We start from the raw sequence: 22,550 nt of genomic DNA on the forward strand, positions 1-22,550 counted from the left end.
CGCACGGGGGTGGGGGGTGGAGGGGAGCAGCGCCGGGACCCCACGCGGGGCGGGGCGGGGCGGGGGGACGCCGAGGCTCGGGCTCCGCGGCGTTCCCGGCGCCCGCAGCTGGGCCCTCCCGGAAACCCGTGCGGGGCGCTGGCTCGCCACCGCCTCCGGAGACGACGAGGGTAAAGCAGCTCCGCAGGGCGTCTGGCCGGTCGCTCGGTTCGCCCCGGCTCCGTCCACCCTCGGGCGTTAATCCGTGGCGTTCCGGGGCCCAGGAGGCCGCTCGCCCTGCCCAGCGAGAGTCGCACGGCCCCGGCAGAGGCTCCCGACCCGCTACTCTCCCTGCCCCGCTCCACCCTGGGGGGGGGGAAACCCGAATGGCCCTGGCGTTTTCCCGGGCCCAGTCTCTCACCCGCACCCCGCACCCCGCACCCCGCGAGCGGAACGGAACGTTCGGGACGACGCGGCCGGCCCGGGCTCGGCGGCTCCGCTTTAACGGCCTTTCGGCCCGGGCGCGCGCTGCTCGCTGATTGGATCGCCCCCACGACCAATCCAGAAGCTCGCGCCGGGCGGTGACGTAAAAATCCGGCGCCCGCAACTTGGAACCCGTCGCCCGAGCCCTACACGTCGCGCCTTCTCTGACGAATCAGACGACATGGCGGCCGAGAGCAGCAGCGATCCTCAGACGAGACGGAGGAGGCGCCGGGACGCCGAGGACCCCGAGAAGCCGGAACCGAGCGAGAGAGAGTTGGCCGTGGTCGTCGCGGGAGCCCCGGAGAATGACGAGGAGAGCGAGGAGCGCTGGGTGGGGCCTCTACCCGTGGAGGCCACACTGGCCAAGAAGAGGAAAGGTAGCGGCGGGCGGCGGGAGGGTGGGTGTCCAGCCCGCGCTCCCCCGCCCGGGGCGCTGTGCGGTCGGGGTGGGGGGGCCCTCGGTGCTGGAGCCTCCTCCCCCAAGTCGTGGTTGGAACTTGGCCCCCGCCTCCTTGGGATAACGCGCGCCCTGGTACCCGCTGACACCTGCGCTCGCCCGCGCTGGACACGCGTGCCGCCGGCCTCGGCTTTGTCCTCGCGGTGGCTGTCTGAGCTCGAAATGCCTGGACACCGGCTAGCCAGTGGCGAGAGATCCATGAGGCTTGAAGGGCGAGGGGCGATAGAGTGTGGGTGCGGCACGGAAGGAAGGCGACCGATGCCGGTTTAAAATCGGAACCAATTAGGAAAGGGAGTTAAACCCTTTAACTCGTGAGTTTTCAACATGTTGGGAAAGTTACTTAAGCTTCCTGGATCACAAATCCTGTCATCCAAACCTGAGGTCTGTGGTTTCCCAACCAAACCTCGTGAGTGAGGCATGAGCTGAAAAGTATTTTTACCACTTAATGTGGAATAAATATTTTTATGAAATAATTTTTTAAAGGCAGAGAGGGTAAGTTTTCTTGTTTCTCTGGCTTTCCTGTAAAATGTCCTTGAATGTTCGCGTACATTTTAGACAGTTAAAAATGTGCCCTTTCTAAAGCTCAAATCTGACCCTATCAACCTTCCTCTAATTAATGCTCCTCATTGATTTTGATTTTAAAAGCAAAGCCCAAACTCCCTAGCTTGATCGCTAAGGCCCTTGTTCTGCTGTCTTCCTCCTCAGTACATCTCTCATTAGCCTTACCTCCCAATCCCTTGTTTTGCGTTTCAGTCATACCAAGCCACTTGAGAATGGGCCATATACTCTTCTCAAATATAACCTGTCTTTACCTAGGATAATTTCTTTTTCCAGGGCTGGGGATATGGCTTAGTGGCAAGAGTGCTCGCCTCCTATACATGAAGCCCCGGATTCGATTCCCCAGCACCACATATACAGAAAATGGCCAGAAGTGGCGCTGTGGCTCAAGAGGCAGAGTGCTAGCCTTGAGCAAAGAAAAAAAATTTTTTTTCTTTTTCCACTGGACTAAATTTCATTTAATCCTTAGCCTTTGGCTATGTATCACTCCATCTGAGAATCCTGTAATTTCACGTCTTGGCTGAGTTTCAGAAACACACTAATCCTACCTCTGAGGTAAGGTTTATCACACTCAGTATTTGTGAAAGCAAGTAACCTTCCTATTTTGTGGATTCAGATTTTGACAAAGCCACTTTTTTAGAATAATGGATAATGGACACCCATTGGATAATGACACCCATACATTGTATTTTTAAAAATTTTTGATCCTCCTGTTGGATGTTTCCATATCTACCTTTTCCCTCATGACACTTGCTGTTTGTAATTGTATACTTATTCATTGATTTTCTAACTAGTGCCCACTACTAAGACTAAACATATAAGGACATGAATCATGCTGGTTTTGCTCCACTGCTTTCCACAGTGCTTTGTATAACTATCTACATGAATATTATAGTGCTTATGCTGTTGCTTAATTATCTTACTGCATGTAAGTATTTTGACATGCTCTTACACTGAAGAAATGAAGAACATAGAAAAATACAATGATAATAAATGCTGTTAGGAAATAAATATAAGCTTAATAATTCTTAATTAGATACTTTCTAGTTTTTAAGCTAGTCAACAGTATTCTGTTTGAAAAAAAATAAAACTAGGAACCATATAAGACTTTTTCTTTTTGTGGTTACAATGGTACTAGGGTTTGAACTCAGGACCTCAGGCTTGCTAGGTTGGTTCAAAAAATAGAGATATTCCCAAAGACCCCTTGGGCTTAGTCAACTTGCCTTTGGCTACAGGTTGGGTTCAACATCCTAGCTTCCATGTGATTCTATTGATTTTTCTGGAGGAAGACAAGGCCAACTATACCACTGAGCCATGCCTCTGGTCCTCTTTTTTCAGTGGTTATTTTTAGAATAGAATCTCAACTTTCTGCTTGCCCATATCTGAGCTGTGATCACCTTCTTGCCTTTGCTAGGATCACAGGCAGGTGCCCAGTATCCAGCCTCCCACCATGAGTCCGGAGTACTTTTTTACCCAGTTGGCCTGGAACCCTTATCCTCCAGGCCTCAGTCTCTCACATCTTGTAAAGACAGGCACTAGCCATTGCACCCAGCTGTGGTTTCAGAAAGACTCTTTTTATGCCTAGTCTGGTTTTGCCTATAATGCTCCTGTTTTCACCCAACATAAAATTCATGGTAGAATTCTTTTTAAATAATATCAAAGTTTGTATCTAGGGCTAGGATTTTGGCTTAGTGATAGAGCGCTTGCCTAGCATGTGTAAGGCATGGGGATTGAACCCTTGTAACACAAAAGAAAAGATCAAGGGGAGGGACAAAATTTTGTGTAAAAGAATAGGTGTTTCATAATTATTCCAGCTTTCTAAAAATAGGGCTATTCATTCAAACATGGCCTTTGAGTACTCGACTTTTGTACATACACATTCTCAAAGACTTAAGTGGTTATTTGACACTACTTCCACAGATGGTCATTGGCGTCTTAAATCAGCCCTAGTTCTTAGGATCTCCATTGTTTAGGACCATGGTTGTGTTGTTTTCATGAAGCTTTCTACGGCTTTGAACCCATATTCATCCAAAGCCACTCAGTTCTTAAATTTTTCAAACAGTTAAGCATGTGTATAGCCCCTGGGGACCTGTCATAACTGACTGAATATTGATAGTTAGCTCTCTGCTAACAGATACTGGATTTAAATGAATAAATCGTTATATGTAGATTGAGAGAAAGTGAAATCTAGAATAAAATGCAAACTAGAATTTAGAAAATTCTAGCAAAATATTTGTTTATTGAAATGTTTTATTTTTTATTCTCAGTTCTTGAGTTTGAAAGAGTCTATCTTGATAATCTCCCCAGTGCATCCATGTATGAGCGCAGTTACATGCATAGAGATGTTATCACCCATGTGGTATGCACCAAGTAAGTCTATGATATTTTTAACCTTGAAATTTTTTTAGAAAAACTAAGTTCTACATGTTCTTTTCTATATAAGAAATATATTCTCTAAAAGAAAACCTCGGCTATGTGTGTATATATGTCATAGATATAAACACCAAGAGAGAATTGAGCCAGATCATGTGTGAGCTACCCAAAGAAGAGGGCATATTACTTAGGATAGTAATAAATGTTTGTTGGTGTCTCTGGTGCCAATAGATAGTCAGAACTAAGACATCCTGAAACTATCAAAAACTTTCATAAAGGATGTGGAGGTCATTTGGAGAAAGGATATAATAACAGTAATACCTATTGTTTCTTGATCTCATAATATGTAATTACTGTGCTAAGGGCTTTTTTCATAAATTGCTCAATTTCACAAATTCCCAGTTATTTTATTTTTCCCAGTCCTGGACCTTGAACTCAGGGCCTGAGCACTGTCCCTGGCTTCTTTTTGCTCAAGGCTAGCACTGTGCCACTTGAGCCACAGCGCCACTTCTGGCCGTTTTCTGTATATGTGGGGAATCGAACCCAGGGCTTCATGTATATGAGGCAAGCACTCTTGCCACTAGGCCATATTCCCAGCCCAAAATTCCTAATTATCTTAGGAACAATTTTGTTGGACAATATATCATCTTCCTATTATGGATGATGAAGTTTAGAAGAAAAATGTTAAGAGCTAAATCCCAGAGGGTTTCTATTCCTTAAACAGATTTTGAATGTATAAGAGTAACTTTTTTTAAGGAACACACGGGCTGTGGTAAGATGGAACAAGAATAGGTAGAAAACAGAAATCTGGATGAGATATTATGGTAGGTTGGAGGATGTTGAATTTGGAAAGTACGTGGATTATTTTACCAGTCTATTCTTTTTCTCTTGAACACAAATTGCATTTCAGATATTAGTGTTTATCTTTTCATATTTTATGTATAGGATGCTGATCAAATAAGAGCATCTTGCCTAATCCAGATTTGCCAGTGTAGAAAGCAGCCGATAGATGCTAGCATTGCTGTTACTCACAAATTGAATTCTTTTTTTTAAAATTAGAGCTGTGGTGATACATGTTTTGTAGTTATGTACTTTGGAAGCCACTCACTATCTATGGACCTGGAGCATTTTAAAACAATTTTTCTGATTTATAAAACAATGATAAAAAATATCCATGTAATAGTTGTTATAAAGGTCAAATAAGTTAATGTATATAAATACTTGACATATATTAAATTTCAACAGATGGTTTCTACTTTTATATACCTTACAGAAGAAACCGTTCTGCCTTAAATCTTTTTGGCCCTTAAATAACCAAAGTATCTTGGCTAAGGTATGAATTCTTTATCAACTTCTGCAGAGTAGTAAACATTACCATAAAAGACTTCATGTGGAGAATTTTTAGCCATAAAAATATTGCAGCAGGGCTAGGAATATGGCCTAGTGGCAAGAGTGCTTGCCTCCTATACATGAAGCCCTGGGTTCAATTCCCCAGCACCACATATACAGAAAATGGCCAGAAGTGGCCCTGTGGCTCCAGTGGGCAGAGTGCTAGCCTTGAGCAAAAAGAAGCCAGGGACAGTGCTCAGACCCTGAGTCCAAGCCCCAGGACTGGCAAATATATATATATATTGCAGCCTCACAGGGCCTAGAGGCCCATGCCTGTAATCTCAACTACTAAGGGAACAAAGATGAGTTGATTGTAGTTCCAGCTTAACCCAGACAAAAATAGCTAACCAGATCCTCTCTCAAAAAACCTGACTGGCCACATATGCTTATAATCTCAGCTATGCAGGAAGCAGAGGTAGGAAGATAGAGGTCCAAGAGCAGCCTGACAGAACAAGACCCTATCTGAGAAACAACTAAAGCAAAAAGGACTGGAGGTATGACTCAACTGGTAGAGTACTTGTTCCAAGGCTTAAGTACAAACCCTAGCACTCCCAAAAAAGGGAAAAAGAAGCCCTAAAGTCTTGGTCTTACCTGCTCAGGAGAGCAGAAAAAAGAGAATGGAAGTTTGAGACTAGCCTGGTAAAAAACAGTAAGATCCTAGCCTCAGAAAACAGAATGCCTGTGTGGAGCACAACTTTAATTCCTAGCTCGTCAGGAAACTGGAGAGTTGAGGTCCAAGGTTATCTCGGGCAAAAGTACAAGACTTTATCTTAAAACAAGAAAAATCAAGCTAAAAGGGCTGAGAGTGTGGATCATGGTAGAGTACTGAAAGCTGGACGTCCTAAATTCAAACCTTAGCATATAACCTCAGTTATATCTTACTTCAGTGTTGAATTCTGAGCCAAATCCAGGATTAAAGTGGATCGTAGTGTCTTATATATATTCTGCATAAGGGAATATTTTTATGAAGTAACAAGAACCAAAAAAGAAAAAAACTAAACCCGGCAAAATTGCACTGGCCTGTAATACCATCATTAGAGGAGCTGAAAATGGAGGATTTTTAATTTGAGACCAGTATTACCTATATACAGAGGCCCTGGCTCAAAAAAACCAAAGGGGAAGAGGGAATAAATACAACAAAAATACAGGCTTTTTTAAGAGTCAAGATTGTTAGTGAATATTTGCTTTGGGTATACAGAGTGATTCAGGCATCTATCAGAAATTAACTTTAAAATTTTTGATATATGCAGGACTGATTTTATTATCACTGCCAGTCATGATGGTCATGTAAAGTTCTGGAAAAAAATAGAAGAGGGAATCGAATTTGTTAAGCATTTTCGTAGCCACCTTGGTAAGAATATCATATTTTCTTCTTTTTGGTATCTCTCTTTTAAATACTGCTGATGAATGTTTCCTTTAAAATCATGTTTTTGTTTTTCCTTTGAATCATATGCAGTTATTTCACTGGTATTTACTAGAGTATTTTAATTTATTTAAATAGGAGTTATTGAGAGTATTGCAGTTAGCTCTGAGGGAGCGTTGTTCTGTTCTGTGGGTGATGATAAAGCAATGAAGGTCTTTGATGTAGTGAACTTTGACATGATCAATATGCTGAAGCTTGGGTGAGTCTTTTTAAAGTATTCTCTTAATTAATTAAATAACCTTTAAGCTAAATTTTACCACTTCATAATTTATTGCCAAACTGTTAAAAAAAATGGACTTTGGGGTTTTGCTTAGGAAAATTAGGGCTACTCCTTGTGATGCTGTTTGGAGGCTGCTACTCTGATTTTTAATCATTAGTCACAGAAATTTCTAGACAGCATCATAACAAAGACTTGCATTCAACTAATACCTCACAGTACATTATTGAGGATCCATTGTCTAAGTAGTGGTAATTTGGAAGTAACTTCCTTGCTGTACTATACTTGTTTTTTTTTTTTTTTTTTTTTTTTTGCCAGTCCTGGGCCTTGGACTCAGGGCCTGAGCACTGTCCCTGGCTTCTTCCCGCTCAAGGCTAGCACTCTGCCACTTGAGCCACAGTGCCGCTTCTGGCCGTTTTCTGTATATGTGGTGCTGGGGAATCGAACCTAGGTCCTCATGTATCCGAGGCTGGCACTCTTGCCACTAGGCTATATCCCCAGCCCTGTACTTGTTTTGATAATGCAGAATTGTATCCCTATGAGGGTTTCAGAATTTGTTGACTTTAAGCTTTTGAGGTATACTCAGAGAATGTGGTTAGACATTACAGTAGTAAAAGTACTACTTTGTTTTAAGCATGTGTTTTTTACATGCTAATTTGTACATATCTCAGTGAATGTCATCGAGAGTCAAAGCATTGTCAGAAATCTTCTGACCTTGCCTTATTCTGCTTCCAAATGGGGGTGGAGGTGTGACTCGGTTGGTAGAGCACTAACCAGTGAGTGAAAGCTTCAGGTACCAAGTTTGAGCTGGTCTGGGACCTAAAACACAAACACCTTAGACTGAACATTGACTTTAAACAAAATTTTTTCAGTATTCTGGAGGCTAGGAAAGTCTGAGGTCCAGGTTCCTGCAAGAAAGCCCTCCTGGGCTTTTCCTTGTGTCTTCTTGACTTAGTTTGAATAAGCAGGAAAGACTAATCTCTCTCTTTTTATAAGGTCATAGGCTTTTCAGATTAAGGATTCACCCTTATGACCTCATTTTAACCTAATTACTTACTAAACACCGCTATGTCCAAGAAACCTATTACATTGTGGACTACATTATATACAACATAATTCAAATCTAAATTTGAGTCCGATTTTATGAACCACTGAAATCAACAAAGTCTCATTTATGGTAAGAACTTTTTTTAAATTCACAGAGTTGCTTGACTTGATCCTGTATTTTTATCCTAATTTGTTTCCTCTATACATTTGCTATTGTTAAAAATAAATCTAGTCATCAGTATTAGCCATTAGACTTTTGAGGATACTCAAAAGAAGTATGTTTCAGAAATTGACAGAAATTCAAAAGAACTCCAGAAAGGTTTTGAGCACCAGCACCATTTTGGTATAATAGTATAATTTCTCCAAGTGACTACTTTGCAGAGGACAGCATGCATTTGAATATATGTTTGGTATACGCATTAAGCTATCCAAGTTCTTCTCTCTACATTGTTCATCAGGCAGCATGCCCAAAGCTTATACTTTTTGTTGTTGTTGGGTTTTTGTTTTTGTTTTGTACCTGTCTTGAGGCTTGAACTAAGGGCCTGGGTGCTGTCCCTGAGCGCTAGTGCTCTACAACTTGAGCCACATCTGTTTCTGGTTTTTTGGTAGTTAATTGGAGATAAGAGTCTTTGAACCTGGATCCTCAGATCTCAGCCTCCTGAGTAGCTAGAATGAGAGACATGAGCCACTGGCACCCAGCTCCTAGTTTTAATATTAAGATTGATTAGGACAACATTTTTCTTTTGAGTATTCCCATAACTTAAATGTTTTTATTATACTTAAATAATAGATGCCAATCTATTTGAGAGTAGGTTATAATATACATCCAAAAGACAATGGTCTAAAATATCTTGAGGCCTAGGTCTGTTTAGATTTTTTTCCTTATCTACCGAAGAGAAATAAACAGAGTACTTTATACATTTCATTTGTTGTAGTGTGGTAGATCCTTAGAGTTACCATTACAATGATGATATTCGAGAAAATTTAGTAACTATTCTTAATGGTTCCTCTTTATTCTGTATCTCTTACTTTTGAGCAAAACATCCAAAATTGTCTAAACCATTGACTAGGACTTTTTTGTTGTGTTAGCATTTTGTGTTTTGGTTTTTGGTAATGTGCCAGGGAGGAGTACTTGTCTTAACACCTTCCCCTAATTCTTTACTGCTTTAGTTATTTTCCAGGACAGTGTGAATGGATCTATTGCCCAGGAGATGCAATATCTTCAGTTGCTGCTTCTGAGAAGAGTACAGGAAAAATTTTCATTTATGATGGTCGAGGAGATAACCAACCACTTCATATATTTGACAAACTCCATACATCACCTCTTACTCAGATAAGGCTAAACCCAGTTTACAAAGCAGTGGTATCTTCCGACAAATCCGGAATGATTGAATACTGGACTGGGCCTCCTCATGAATATAAATTCCCAAGAAATGTGAACTGGGAATATAAAACTGACACAGATTTATATGAATTTGCCAAATGTAAGGCTTATCCAACCAGCATATGTTTTTCACCTGATGGGAAGAAAATAGCTACCATTGGATCTGATAGAAAAGTTAGAATTTTCAGGTTTTTAACTGGAAAACTTATGAGAGTCTTTGATGAATCATTAAGTGTAAGTATAATTTAAATGTAATCATTTTGTCCAAAAATGTTTTTATTTGTACTGTTCCTCAAGTTTTTTCTTTCTTTCCTTTTTTTTGTGGGGAGGAGGGTATCAGGGCTTGAATTTAGGGCCTTGCAATACTGTACCACTTGAGCCACACCTCCAGTCTAGCATTATGCTGGTTAGTTGTAGAGGGAGTCCAGTCCCACAGAATTTTTTTTCTAGGCTGGCTTTAAAGTGGGATCCAGGTCTCAGCCTCCTAAGGAGCTAGGATTATAGGCATAAGTCACTGGCACTGGACTTAATTTTCCCCCTCCTCTAGAATTCTGGATTAATGGTTATTTTCTCTTAGCACGTTAAAATTATTATTCAGTTGTCTTTTACCTTGAGTTGATGCTCTTTGCAACATCGTTCTCTGGATTTTATTATGTGATATTTTCCAAGCCAGTTAACCTCCTATTCATGTAGCTCAATGTTGTGTTTTGTTTTTGTTTTTTCAGTTTTATTATTGTGATTTTCTTAAGATCCTCAACCATTATTGTCAGTCTTCTTTCCTTCTTAAACTATTCATTCATGTACACATGACCAGAATGCAGCTTTTTGAAGCTCTTCCTAGATTCCTCAGGAAAGAAATATGCAGAAAAAACTTTTAGATACACTATTCATTATTATTGTCTTCAACATTTGTTGAAATGATGTGACAAAGTGAGATTCTGGATGGGAATATTTTCATTTATATTAATAGGAATATAGCATTCGTTAGCTATGTTAATTGTACATATAAATATAATGACTAGTAAGTGGAATCTTAGATTTTGATAGGGGTAGAGATACTTCTAACAGTTTAACAGACAAGAAATTGGTATGAAGTTTTACTTAGTATTTATAACTATGAAGTTATATATTACACAGGCCTTGCTTCAAAGACTAGAATAGGATGCTGGCACTGTGAAAAAGAAACATGATCAAATGCTTGCTAGGTTGAATAAACATATATGAAATAATATGACTGATGGCTACCTAAAGACTTTATGTCTTGAAAACTGAGTCTTTTCTAGCTGAAACAATCATGGGTCCCCAAGTACCAAGGTACTTAAATTCCTGGCTCACCAATAATTTAAGGTATGTCAGCTTGTCTGTGTTAGAGACTACAGACAAGAAAGTCTAACAAGGCCATTAGATGTTGAACTCCTCCTACCTGTGCCCTGACATATATACTCCTTGGTTTGTTTTGAAATTTTGTTTTGTACTTCACATATCCAGAAAAATTGTGACTTTCAGTTAAGATAAGCATGAAGCCAGGCAATGGTGGCTCACACTTGTAATCCTAGCTATTTACGTGGCTGAGATCTGAGGATTGTGGTTCAAAGCCAGCTAGGGCAGGAAAGTCTGTGAGACTCTAATCTCCAGTTAAGCATACCAAACAGCCAGAATTGGTGCTGTGGTAGAAAACTAGCCTTGCCTACAAAAGCACCCAGGCCCTGAGTTCAAGCCTCCTGACCAACCAGAACAAAACAAGCATGAAACAACAATAAAAGCAAAGAGACTTAAGTCTGGCTCCTCCTTTTTTCCCCTCCCCCAATAGAGGGTTTTGCCATGTAGCCCAAGCTGGCCTCCAGCTCACAGTTCTCTCTTGCCTCAGCCTCCAAAGTGCTGGAATTACAGGTGTTTGCCACCATTCCCAGCTGCTTAAGCCTTGCTTAAGTCTCATCTGCAATGAGGAGTTACTTTTGAAATCTGTTCTAGATATCCAACAAAGTAGGTTTGAGTGTAAAGCTCCTTACCTATTCTAGTGATTTGGAGTACTGGTACTAAAATCCATATTGTGGATTAAATATCAAAAGTAATTTCAGAATGTAAGAGGCATTCATAAAATGCTCATTTGTTTCCTGAATCACATTTACCAAATTCTAATCAGACTTCTCATGTCAAAATAACTCGAAACATTTTCTGAAATAAGAATTCGTTATAAATTAGATAGTTCATTCAATCAACAAAAATTGAATATTTGTTACATCAAACACATAATCCTTGCACAAAGATTTCGAAGACTGTAGCTCTGTTGTTCATTAGTGATGTGTGACCACTGAGTGCCTAACGTATCTAGACCCAAAGAGAAGAGCTACTCAAAATACAATATATGCAAAATTTCAAAAACAAGCATTTAAAAATGTTTCAGTTGTTAAAATTGTTAGCTTAGAAACGGCGATCTTTGGCATGTATTAAGATGAGTAAAAATTCAGATGAATTTTTATTGTACTTAATTTAATGTAAAATTTAAATTTAGTTATGTGCCTTTTATTTCATTGTAAGGTGCTAATCTGAGGCTTTTTAAAAGGCTGTACAGCAGGGCTCTGGTGGTTCATGCCCTAATCCTAGCTACTCTGGAGGCAGAGATTAGGAAAATTATAGTTTGAGACCAATCAGGCAAAAACATTGGCAAGACACATTCACAGAAAAAGTTAGGTGTGGCAACACATGGTTCAGGGAAAAAGAAATATCCTAGCAGCATAACTAGAGCCAAAAATAAATTCCTCAAAAACAGAGCCAAAAAAAGTAGGGGGCATGACTCAGCAGTAGAGCATCTACCTAAGCAAGCACCAGACCCTCACTCCTCTCTCCAGTACTGCAAAAATAAAAGGGAAGAGACAGTCAATTAATCATTTCTGTACAGAAAATGTTTAATTAGAAAAATCAGTTACCATTAATATAAAATACTTTGGTTTTATAAGTGGTAATGGTAAGGATCGAAGATGGAACCTCATGAGCATACTAAGAACACATTCTGGATCTACCTACCACTGAGCTATACTTGGAGGCCTGAAGTATTTTTATATCTTGCTTAGGGCTTTTAAGGGTTCTTAATAGGTACACTGCTTCTATTCTCCCTGGTTGTGTTTGTCTGGTGGGGAAGTGGAGAGAGTAGCATTTTCATGAATACATTATTTCCTAGATGTTTACTGAACTGCAACAAATGAGGCAACAGCTACCAGACATGGAATTTGGCCGACGAATGGCAGTAGAGCGTGAGTTGGAGAAAGTGGATGCTGTAAGATTAATTAATATAGTTTTTGATGAAACTGGACACTTCGTGCTGTATGGAACAATGCTGGGCATTAAAGTTATAAATGTAGAAACAAACCGGTAAGCTTTCATATGATGTATGGTTTCTAAAAATACATTTATGCGGGACCATTTTCTCCATTAGGGGAACAATGAGAGTTCTGTTTGTTACAAGAAAAATGGAATGGTCTCAAATGTCTAAACTTAACCAAATGTTTTGACTGGATTTTTTCTGTGGTCTCTCAGTTGTTTATAATCTTATGTAAAAAGTTTCCACTCATGTTTGTAAAAGCAATGGAAGAAGATATGAATAGTTTTCAAGGTTTGTTTTTTTTTAAAGCAACTTTCAGTCTGTCTTACTTATTGATTTAAATTAGTGTCATTCATGTTAAATCTTGCCAAATATTTTAACCACAGAATTCAGCATTACATCCTGCTAGACATAAAAATCAGAAGTTCAAATGCATGAAACCACAATAAGCCTTTTGTGCAAATAGTCCATTTTGTCTTAGTACAAAATATCCATGCTCATACCCTGAATATAAAGGAAAAGAACTTAAATGGTATTTTAGGAAAGAAACTCTATGCTATGCATACCCACCTATAAACATTTATATTACTGTTCTTGGCAATATAAGATTTTGGAATCTTTGTGAAAAGATTAACAGGAATAGGTTAAAATTATACACCTGTCCCCGGGTGCCATGGGGAGCTGGTTTTAAGAACCACCAGAGAAATCAATCTTCAAGGATGCTCAACTTATGTCATATAAGATGGCTTCTTTGCATATAACCTACTCCTAGCTTCCTATATACTTTCAATCATCTCGCACTTATAAAATTTAATATAATGTACATGTTGTATAAATAGTTGTTACACTATATTGTTTAGGAACAATGATAATGGGGAAAAATGTATATGTTCAGCACAAACTTTGGTGTTGGCCTGTACTCGAGTTTGAACTCAGGGCCTCACGCTTCCTAAGCATAACAATTCTTCTCTAGAAACTCCTTTTCATTATTTTCTCTCAGATAGTAGATTGGTAGTAGATTGGTATTTTCTTAACAATTATTTCATTTGAAAATTATACTTGCCTACCAATTCAAAATGATGACCCATTTTGGAGTGGCGTAAACACTTCAGAACATTTTTTACTATTTTATTTTATATAAAGCAATGGTTGATTCTTTTATCTGTAAAGTTGTTATCATGATTGGAATTCATTCTGGTAATTGTATAAAAAACATTGCTGTATTTTCCAGGTGTGTGCGGATCTTAGGCAAGCAAGAAAATATTAGAGTGATGCAACTGGCTTTATTTCAAGGCATAGCCAAAAAGCATCGCGCTGCAACTACAATAGAGATGAAAGCTTCTGAAAACCCTGTTCTTCAGAATATTCAAGCTGACCCCACAATAGTCTGTACGTCTTTCAAAAAGAATAGATTTTATATGGTATGTGTGGTACGCTGGGAATTACATTTTCTTGGTTTGTCCCTTCAGTGTTTGAGAGAACGTTGGACATGTTAGTAGACGAGTAGACGCTAAACAACTGAAATACCATCTTCAAATATTAATATTATTTAATTCAAACTGGCTTCTATAACTACTTGTGCTCAGATGATAGGAAATTAGTAGATACTGTCATGATAGTATCCAAAAGTTTCACTACAGGGTTTTAAATTTTTAATGTTTTGCCAGGTGCTGGTGGTTCATGTCAGTAATCCTAGCTACTCAGGAGGCTGATACAAGAATCATGGTTCAAGTCCAGCCCAGCAGGGAAGTCAGTGAGACTCTTATCTCTAATTAACTTCTAGAAAACTGTAAGTGGAGCTATGACTCCAAGTGGTAGAGCACTAGTCTTGAGCAAAAAGCTCAGGGACAGCTCCCAGACCAAAAGGACTTTTTTTTTTTTTTACTATTCCTCAGCTTTTTCTCTTTCTTTCCTGAAGACATAATTGGGAATTATCTCAGCACATCCATCCTACCAGTTGAGGCATGCTGCAGCATCTTTTCATCTGAATTTTTTTTTTGTGGGGGGGTGGTGTGAGATTAGTCATGGGGCTTGAACTCAGGGCCAGGGTGCTGTCCCTGAGTTTTTTTACTCAAGGCTAGTGCTCTTAACACTTGACTGACGGTCCACTTCCAGCTTTTTTTTGGTTAATTGGAGATAAAAGTCTCACAGACTTTCCTGTCCAGGCTGTCTTCAAACCACGAGCCTCAGATCTCAGCCTGAATAACTAGGATTACAGATGGGAGCCACCAGTACATGGTTTGACTAATTCTTGATATATTCTAAAAATACAAACCTTAATTTCTAACCACTTTATTAAAACACAAATTTTCTTTCCCCAGTGTTTACTTTTACGTAATTCAAGTACACGTTTTCCTTTTAAGGTTTGAGCAAATAGAAAAAATTTTTAAATAATTGTTTCTTTGTCCAGGTAACAATGTTAAGAATTTTCTTTCCATTTTTTTAGATGTACATACCCTTAAGCTAAACTAAGATACATTCCATGTATTTTTTTTAGTCTTTGTTTAAATCCATCATATGAGATAAATAGTACTCTTTTAAGCCAGATGTAAAGCTGTAACTCAAGTAGAGTGCTATCCTTGAGCAAAAGAAGCTTAAGGTCAGTACTCTGGCCCTGAGTTTAAGCTGCAGGACCAACAGTAAAACTAATTTTTAAAATCCATACACGAGCTAACTCAAGGAAATCCAGGTTTTTATATCTCAAAGATTTTTCTCTATTTTCATTGTGCCCTGAAGATCGTGAGATTTCTATACCTTTACTCAGAGTCTGCTTTCTCCCTCCCAAACTTCAGAGTTTTAAGTAGATCAGGAAACACTGGGGAAAAAAGAAAGTCAAGATCCATTACTTGTTTTTTGGGGGGGCCAGTCCTGGGGCTTGGACTCAGGGCCTGAGCACTGTCCCTGGCTTCTTTTTGTTCAAGGCTAGCACTCTGCCACTTGAGCCACAGTGCCACTTCTGGCCATTTTCTGTATATGTGGTGCTGGGGAATTGAACCCAGGGCCTCATGTATATGAGGCAGGCACTCTTGCCACTAGGCCATATCCCCAGCCCAAGATCCATTACTTGTCCTCTTTGGGAATCCTCATCTTAGCACTACATTCTGTTCTCAGTAGTAAGACCTTAATATAGTAACCTGTTAGGCATTGATTTGTTAGTATATCCATTCATATGGATTTGGTAACTCCCTTCATTAGGAAATAGGTACTTTTATCCCCACTTATATATGACAAATGGAAAAGAAATCAATTCACTTCCCCCAAGTCACTTAATTAGTAAACTGAAGAGATGGACTTCACATGTAGGCAGCCTATTAGTTTAAAGTAAGCGACAAGTAGCAGTAAAAGATAGAAGTAAAGAGCTGCCACAAATAAAGGTTATCTTTGTAACCACATACCAAGAAAATTTCTACCAAAAGAAGTTAAATCTCATTTGAAATCACATATGTGCTTTATATTACATGGATTATTTTCACGTTAAAATAATACAAATCATTTAACTGCCTTACAGGTCTTAAGGGAAGTTATTAAGCTAAAAATAGGAAGTGGTGCTGTGGCTCAACTGGTATAGCTCTAGCTTGAGCTGAAGGCGCTGTCACTGAGCTCTAGCCCATGACCGATAAAAGTAATTCTGATGAGAATATTTATTTCCTCAAGTACGTCCTTTGAAATGAAATTTTATTTTCTGGTGAAAAGTTTATTAGTTCATTTACTCAATTTTCTTTCTTAAGTTTACCAAACGAGAACCAGAAGACACAAAAAGTGCCGACTCTGACCGAGATGTTTTTAATGAGAAACCTTCTAAAGAAGAAGTCATGGCAGCTACTCAAGCTGAAGGACCAAAACGAGTTTCAGATAGTGCCATTGTGCATACAAGCATGGGAGACATTCACATCAAACTTTTTCCTGTTGAGTAAGTTTGTTTTGTTTTGTTTTTTGCCAGTCCTGGGGCTTGGACTCAGGGCCTGAGCACTGTCCCTGGCTTCTTCCTGCTCAAGGCTAGCACTCTGCCACTTGAGTCACAGCGCCACTTCTGGCCATTTTCTATGTATGTGGTGCTGAGGAATTGGAACCCAGGGCTTCATGTATATGAGGCAAGCACTCTTGCGACTTGGCCATATTCCCAGCTCCAAGTATTTTTGTTGTTGTTGTTATTTTATCTTAATATCACTAGCAGTGTCGATGTGTATTTGAAACTCTGTAACTTAAAATTGTTATTTTTAGGAATTTTGAAGAATTTTAGTTCTGTCTTGAGAGTGTTTGTTGTTTGGGGGACGGGGGGGGGGCGGTTGGGTTTTTTCTGTTGTTTTAGTTTTTTTGTCAGTCATGGAGATTATTAAACTCAGGGCCTGCACAATGTCCAAGATCTTTTTTGCTCTCAAGGCTAGTGCTGTATCACTTAGAGCCATAGCTCCACTTCTGGTTTGAGGTGGTTAATTGGAAATAATCGTCTCACAGACTTTGCTGGCCAGGCTGGCATCGAACCTCAATCTCATGAGAGTAGCTAAGATTACAGGCATGAGCCCCCAGCATAATGTTTTTTTGTTTGTTTGTTTGTTTGTTTTTAAATTTAACCTTTCCCAGTGAATATATATATATATATATATATATTTTTTTTTTTTTTTTTTTTTTTTGCCAGTCCTGGGGCTATGACTCGGCCTGAGCACTGTCCCTGGCTTCTTTTTGCTCAAGGCTAACACTAGCGCCACTTCTGGCTTTTTCTATTTTTTATATGGTGCTGAGGAATCGAACCCAGGGCTTCATGCATGCAAGGCAAGCGCATTGCCACCATGCCATATTCCCAGCCCTAACCTTTCCCAGTAACTTAATCTATAAATAGATAAGTAACTTAAGATAGGTACATATGTATGTACGTACGTATCTTAAGGTGCTACTTTTTACTTTTAACTATTTGCTGGCCTTGAAATAAACTGTCAAACTCATACTAATAAGCAGTCAGGATGTAAAGATATTCCATTAAACAGTGGAAATATATACCAGGACACTACTGACATGTCCTTTGAACTCTTGCTTGTCCTGAAATTAGAGGTTATAAGAAAATACTCCTGAGTCATTTAGACATTCAGAACATCATAAGGAAACACAATTGGTTCCAAAGAAAATTAAGATGCTCTAATTGGTTTATGTCTTACCAGGTGCCCTAAGACTGTGGAAAACTTCTGTGTTCACAGCCGAAATGGCTATTATAATGGACACACATTTCATCGTATAATTAAGGTAAGTTCTGCAAGTTTTGTATGACTTATTTTGAGTCCCTTCTTTCACAGTCATCAGATTATTAGAAAGGAACAGGGAAATGGACTGTGGAAGCTAACAGTAAGAATAGATAATCATGAATATCTAGAATCAAGACAAAGATGGCATGACCAGGACACCTTCTCAGAAACACTGGTACAGCCAAGTGTAATGGCTCGGCCAGTAGTCCTTGTGACTTGGGATCCTCAGAGTGAAAGATTGAGGTTTGAAGCCATCCTAGGCAGAAAAGTCCAAAAGACTAAAATTAACCATAAAAAATTCCATAGTACACGTGTGGCTCAAGTAGTAGAGTGCCAGTTAGGAGCAAAAAGTCAAAGCAAAAGCTCCAGGCCCTGAGTTCCAGTCCTGTTACTAGCACACACAGAAGAAAACACTGGGCCAGTATTTGTCAGCAAGTAAAGGGTAAGCTAATGAGTAAATAGTCACGGAGAGATAAAATCCATAACCATAGTCAGCAGCTGGTGGCTGATTCCCATAATCTGGACTGCTTGAGATTTGAGGATCAAAATTCAAAAAATTTGGACTGAGCAGCCAAATTTTTGAGACCTTTAATTGCCAAATAATTAGCAAAAAAAACAAGTGGAAGCATGGATCTAACCCAACTAGATGTCCTGAGTTGATTCAAGCCCCAATATGAACACACACAGACACACACACGCACACATCAAAGGGGAGGGGTTGGGGGAATCTCACAACTAGGTTACTCTCTTTAATAGATTGATAAACCAAGAAGGTAAGATTGCAGATCACAGAATCACTGTTACATCTGATCAGCAAAGTAAGCTTGGTCCCAGAATTTTGAGCAGCATGCTGTAGAGCGGATGGGGTAGTGATGCAATTACTGGTTATTGGCAGGTCAGAAATGGCAGGAGGAAAAGTCAGATGTCCAGTGTCTATAGGATTAGTGAGATGACTTTCCAAGAAATCCAGGGCATTTGATGAAGTGGGGAGATGATGGTAAGGACAATTGTGAAAGACATGAGATACTACACAGATATATTAATATTAATATTATATTATTATTTAATATTATTAGCTGATTTTTCTATATTAGCAAAGATAATACATGCTTATAAGTGGCAGAACCTTTTTTTGTTGTTGTTGTTTTGTTGTTTTGGGGTGGGGGGGTTGGCCAGTCTGGGGCTTGGACTCAGGGCCTGAGCACTGTGTCTGGCTTCTTTTCGCTCAAGGCTAGCACTCCAGCACTTGAGCCACAGTGCCACTTCTGGCTGTTTTCTATATGTGGTGCTGAGGAATCAAACCCAAGGCTTCATGTATACGAGGCAGGCACTCTTGCCACTAGGCCATGTTCCCAGCCAGCAGAACCTTTTTTTGTTTCAGTCATTGAATCTAAGGTAGTGATTAAGCAATGGAAATATGTTATCCAAACTTAAATATACTTATAGGTTTAACGATATTTCAAGGAAGTTGAAAGTTGTAATGTACTATGGATGGATAGTGTTGATGTGTTTTTGTGTATTTTCTGTTAAGGGCTTCATGATTCAGACAGGAGATCCAACAGGTACTGGTATGGGAGGAGAAAGCATATGGGGAGGAGAGTTTGAAGATGAATTTCATTCAACATTACGGCATGACAGACCCTACACCCTCAGCATGGCAAATGCTGGATCAAATACTAATGGATCCCAGTTTTTCATAACAGTAGTCCCCACAGTGCGTACAACATCTTTGTCTTTATAAACCATAGATTCATGGGTTATGATTAAATGGAAGAGAGAGCTGTGTTATTCTATAACCTCTGTATTATTTATAGCTGCCAAAATTTTAAAATGAGAACGCTTTTTAGAGAAGAAGTTTTAAATAATATGAGTTTGTTAATAAAACAGTACAAATGTGAAATGTGTTCTAGATATTTGAGTTTTAAGTCTCAACTCAGCCACTACTAATCTCGTCGCCTAAAACAAATTATTTCACTTCTCTGGACCTGTTTCCTCATCTTTTGAGTATAGGAATTCAATTATGAATTTCCAGGATTGGACAAATTCTCCACAATATTATATGTTATAATTCATCAGTGGTATCTAAGATTTGATAAAATGCAATATGAAGCCATAGACTATTGCTGTGAAATTTTACAAAATTATGAAAAGGATACACTTTTTAAAATAAATTAAGCACTAAGCACTAAAAAATATTTGTAACTACTGTCTGCCAGGCACATAGTCTCATGTACCAATACTTGGAGTCATTATCCTCAGTTTTCAGTAATAGTTGAGAAAACAAATGGTTAAGCATAACTAAGGTCAAGTAGCTAACAGAGCCACCTCCCGAGCTCTCAAAGTACATGCTAGTAAACTATTCCAGACTGCCTCTTAATTATTCATGTAAAATTCCTACAGAGAATTTCTGTAGCCTTAATTATAATTGTTTTCAATCAAGCAAAGTATCTTCAGGAAACATCTTCCATCTCCTTTTGATCCCAAGTGTTTAAGTATCTAATTGAACTTTACACAACCTGTTATCTGTGGGTTCTTCATCTGGCCATTTGGTCAATCAGATTCAAATGATTTGGAAAGGAAAGCTGGCTCTACTTTTTTTCTTTTTGTTAAACCATAACCCCAGTATAGCATTGCAATATAATAGGTCTAATAATGGAGAGATGATTTCAAAGTATGCAGGAAGATAGGTACACATTATAAATATTAAGCTAGAGTATGTGTACTGAATATGGTAGGGGATAATCCCCCACATAAGCTTAAATTCTCCTCAGTTTGTTCACCCAGAAGATGTGATTTAAGAAAATGCTGTTTACCAATGTTTTCCATTTGTTCTCCACTACAGCCTTGGCTGGATAATAAACACACGGTGTTTGGACGAGTAACGAAAGGCATGGAAGTTGTACAGAGGATCTCCAACGTCAAAGTCAATCCTAAAACAGATAAGCCTTATGAGGATGTCAGCATCATAAATATCACTGTCAAATAAACTTTCTTTGTGTTTGTAAAACAATACATAGATTAAATATAAAGACTATTTTACATTAGGAAGTTTAAGACTTGCTGAATATGCAAACCATATTTGAAAAGATAGAAAACTTTTTATATTTCTAATTAAAGGCTTTTAAAAGCAAAAGAGTTGCCTTTTTCTTCCAGATTTCTAATCCTAAGAGGTAATAAATTGAATGGACTAAAACGTCATGCAAATAGCACTTCCTGTGGGTCCTCAAATGCTAAATTGTTAAATGAGAACTACATGCATTTCTCCCTTCGCCTTTGGATCCATGTGTCGTGGGTGTTGTGTATACGTGTGTGTGCACAGCTGCGCTTGGGCTTGGCTTTCACACAAAGCTGGCACACCACAATGGAGCCAAATCTTTTAGTTTATTTTTACTGGTTAATTGAAGAGTCTCTTGAGCTTCTTTGCCCCTACTGGTTTCAAACCTCATTCTTCAGATCTCAGCACATGAGTGGCTAGGATTTGAGGCTTGAGCCTCTAGTACTGGACTAGGTGCTTTATTTTTTGTTGTTTTTAAAGGGGCATGCCTGGAGTGGGGGCATGCCTGGGGTAGGAAATTACAAGTCTGTTGACCTTCCTGTTGCACCCTGCAGTGTGCATCAATGTAGGAGTTGGACTGAACTTGCTGATAGAGGTCTACACTTGTCTGAAACTCAGGATACTATCCTACCTCAGCCTCTTGAGTGTTGGGATTATGGTATTGGCATCTGTCACTGTGCCTGGCTCTATTACTTTCTGGCTCCTTTTCATTCAACTACTTTAAACAGAAGTTGCTTGAAATTCTGTTCACAGTGTTTTCAGTAGGTGCATTTTGGAATATTACCACCTCAGTGATGATTTTTGTATATACAGAAGCTTATGTACTTTCTGTCTTTGACACCTTTCTGAAACCAGGATTCTTCCCCCCTTGATATTACCTATTGGTGTCTCCATTAATCTGATCCACCTCTCCAGTTTAACTTTTCTAAAACTGAATTACAGGGGCTGGGGATATAGCCTAGTGGCAAGAGTGCCTGCCTCAGATACACGAGGCCCTAGGTTTGATTCCCCAGCACCACATATACAGAAAACGGCCAGAAGCGGCGCTGTGGCTCAAGTGGCAGAGTGCTAGCCTTGAGCGGGAAGAAGCCAGGGACAGTGCTCAGGCCCTGAGTCCAAGGCCCAGGACTGGCCAAAAAAAAATGAATTACAGTCTTACCCTAAATAATTATATATATATTGTTTTATCTCTCCAATGACTCCTCAAACCCAGTGTTATCTATTTTTATCTCTTTCCTTCAGCCTTTAAATGTAAATAGTTATTCTTTTGGTCTAATATTAAAAGTATATTCAGTCTTGACAACTAATCATGTTTAACTCATTGAATCTTGTACAGGAAAGGGATAGTGGATACAAAGGTCACTTTTAAATCATTTGACAAAACTAGGAATTTCATGGCAGATGCAACATAATAAAATTGATTACTGTGATTAGAAAAGAACATTTCTTAATGCAGCAGGGATGCTCACTAAATACTATGTTGAAAGTGAACTATGTAACTTGTGGGTGGGATGGAAAGGAAAAATGGAAGAGTGACATTGTTGAAAAAGAAATATACTCTTCCCCTGATATGTTAACTGTAACCCTCTGTACACCACCTTTGAAATAATAAAAAAAAATTTAAGTAAAAAG

The 22,550-nt window shown here is 39.2% G+C and overlaps 1 protein-coding gene across 2 annotated transcripts; it reads left to right on the forward strand.

Annotated features, from left to right (window-relative positions):
* Positions 1-624: 624 nt before the first annotated feature.
* On the forward strand, positions 625-21,459 carry Ppwd1 (peptidylprolyl isomerase domain and WD repeat containing 1). 2 transcript variants are annotated; one of them, XM_048368225.1, is made up of 11 exons: positions 625-839; positions 3,745-3,847; positions 6,490-6,590; positions 6,741-6,861; positions 9,097-9,544; positions 12,489-12,679; positions 13,861-14,050; positions 16,358-16,539; positions 17,783-17,864; positions 19,395-19,577; positions 20,706-21,459. In XM_048368225.1, exons 1-11 carry the CDS (start codon positions 644-646, stop codon positions 20,847-20,849), a joined length of 1,941 nt encoding a protein of 646 aa, XP_048224182.1. In that variant the 5' UTR covers positions 625-643; the 3' UTR covers positions 20,850-21,459. The 2 variants fall into 2 exon arrangements, with proteins under 2 accessions (XP_048224182.1, XP_048224183.1); XM_048368226.1 differs by lacking the exon at positions 625-839 and having other exon boundaries at positions 3,796-3,847; positions 6,490-6,515; positions 6,839-6,861.
* Positions 21,460-22,550: the final 1,091 nt, after the last annotated feature.

The sequence above is a fragment of the Perognathus longimembris genome, chromosome 19 (assembly GCF_023159225.1).
Source record: "Perognathus longimembris pacificus isolate PPM17 chromosome 19, ASM2315922v1, whole genome shotgun sequence".
In the NCBI taxonomy this organism is placed as follows: domain Eukaryota; kingdom Metazoa; phylum Chordata; class Mammalia; order Rodentia; family Heteromyidae; genus Perognathus; species Perognathus longimembris.

What these genes read in the sequence shown, in the direction of transcription:
- Ppwd1 (XM_048368225.1), top strand. Translation starts at nt 644, where the DNA reads ATGGCGGCCGAGAGCAGCAGCGATCCTCAGACGAGACGGAGGAGGCGC. An exon ending in TCTTTGATGAATCATTAAGT is followed by an intron (nt 9,545 to 12,488) that starts GTAAGTATAATT and finishes ATTATTTCCTAG; the next exon opens with ATGTTTACTGAACTGCAACA. An exon ending in ATAAATGTAGAAACAAACCG is followed by an intron (nt 12,680 to 13,860) that starts GTAAGCTTTCAT and finishes TGTATTTTCCAG; the next exon opens with GTGTGTGCGGATCTTAGGCA.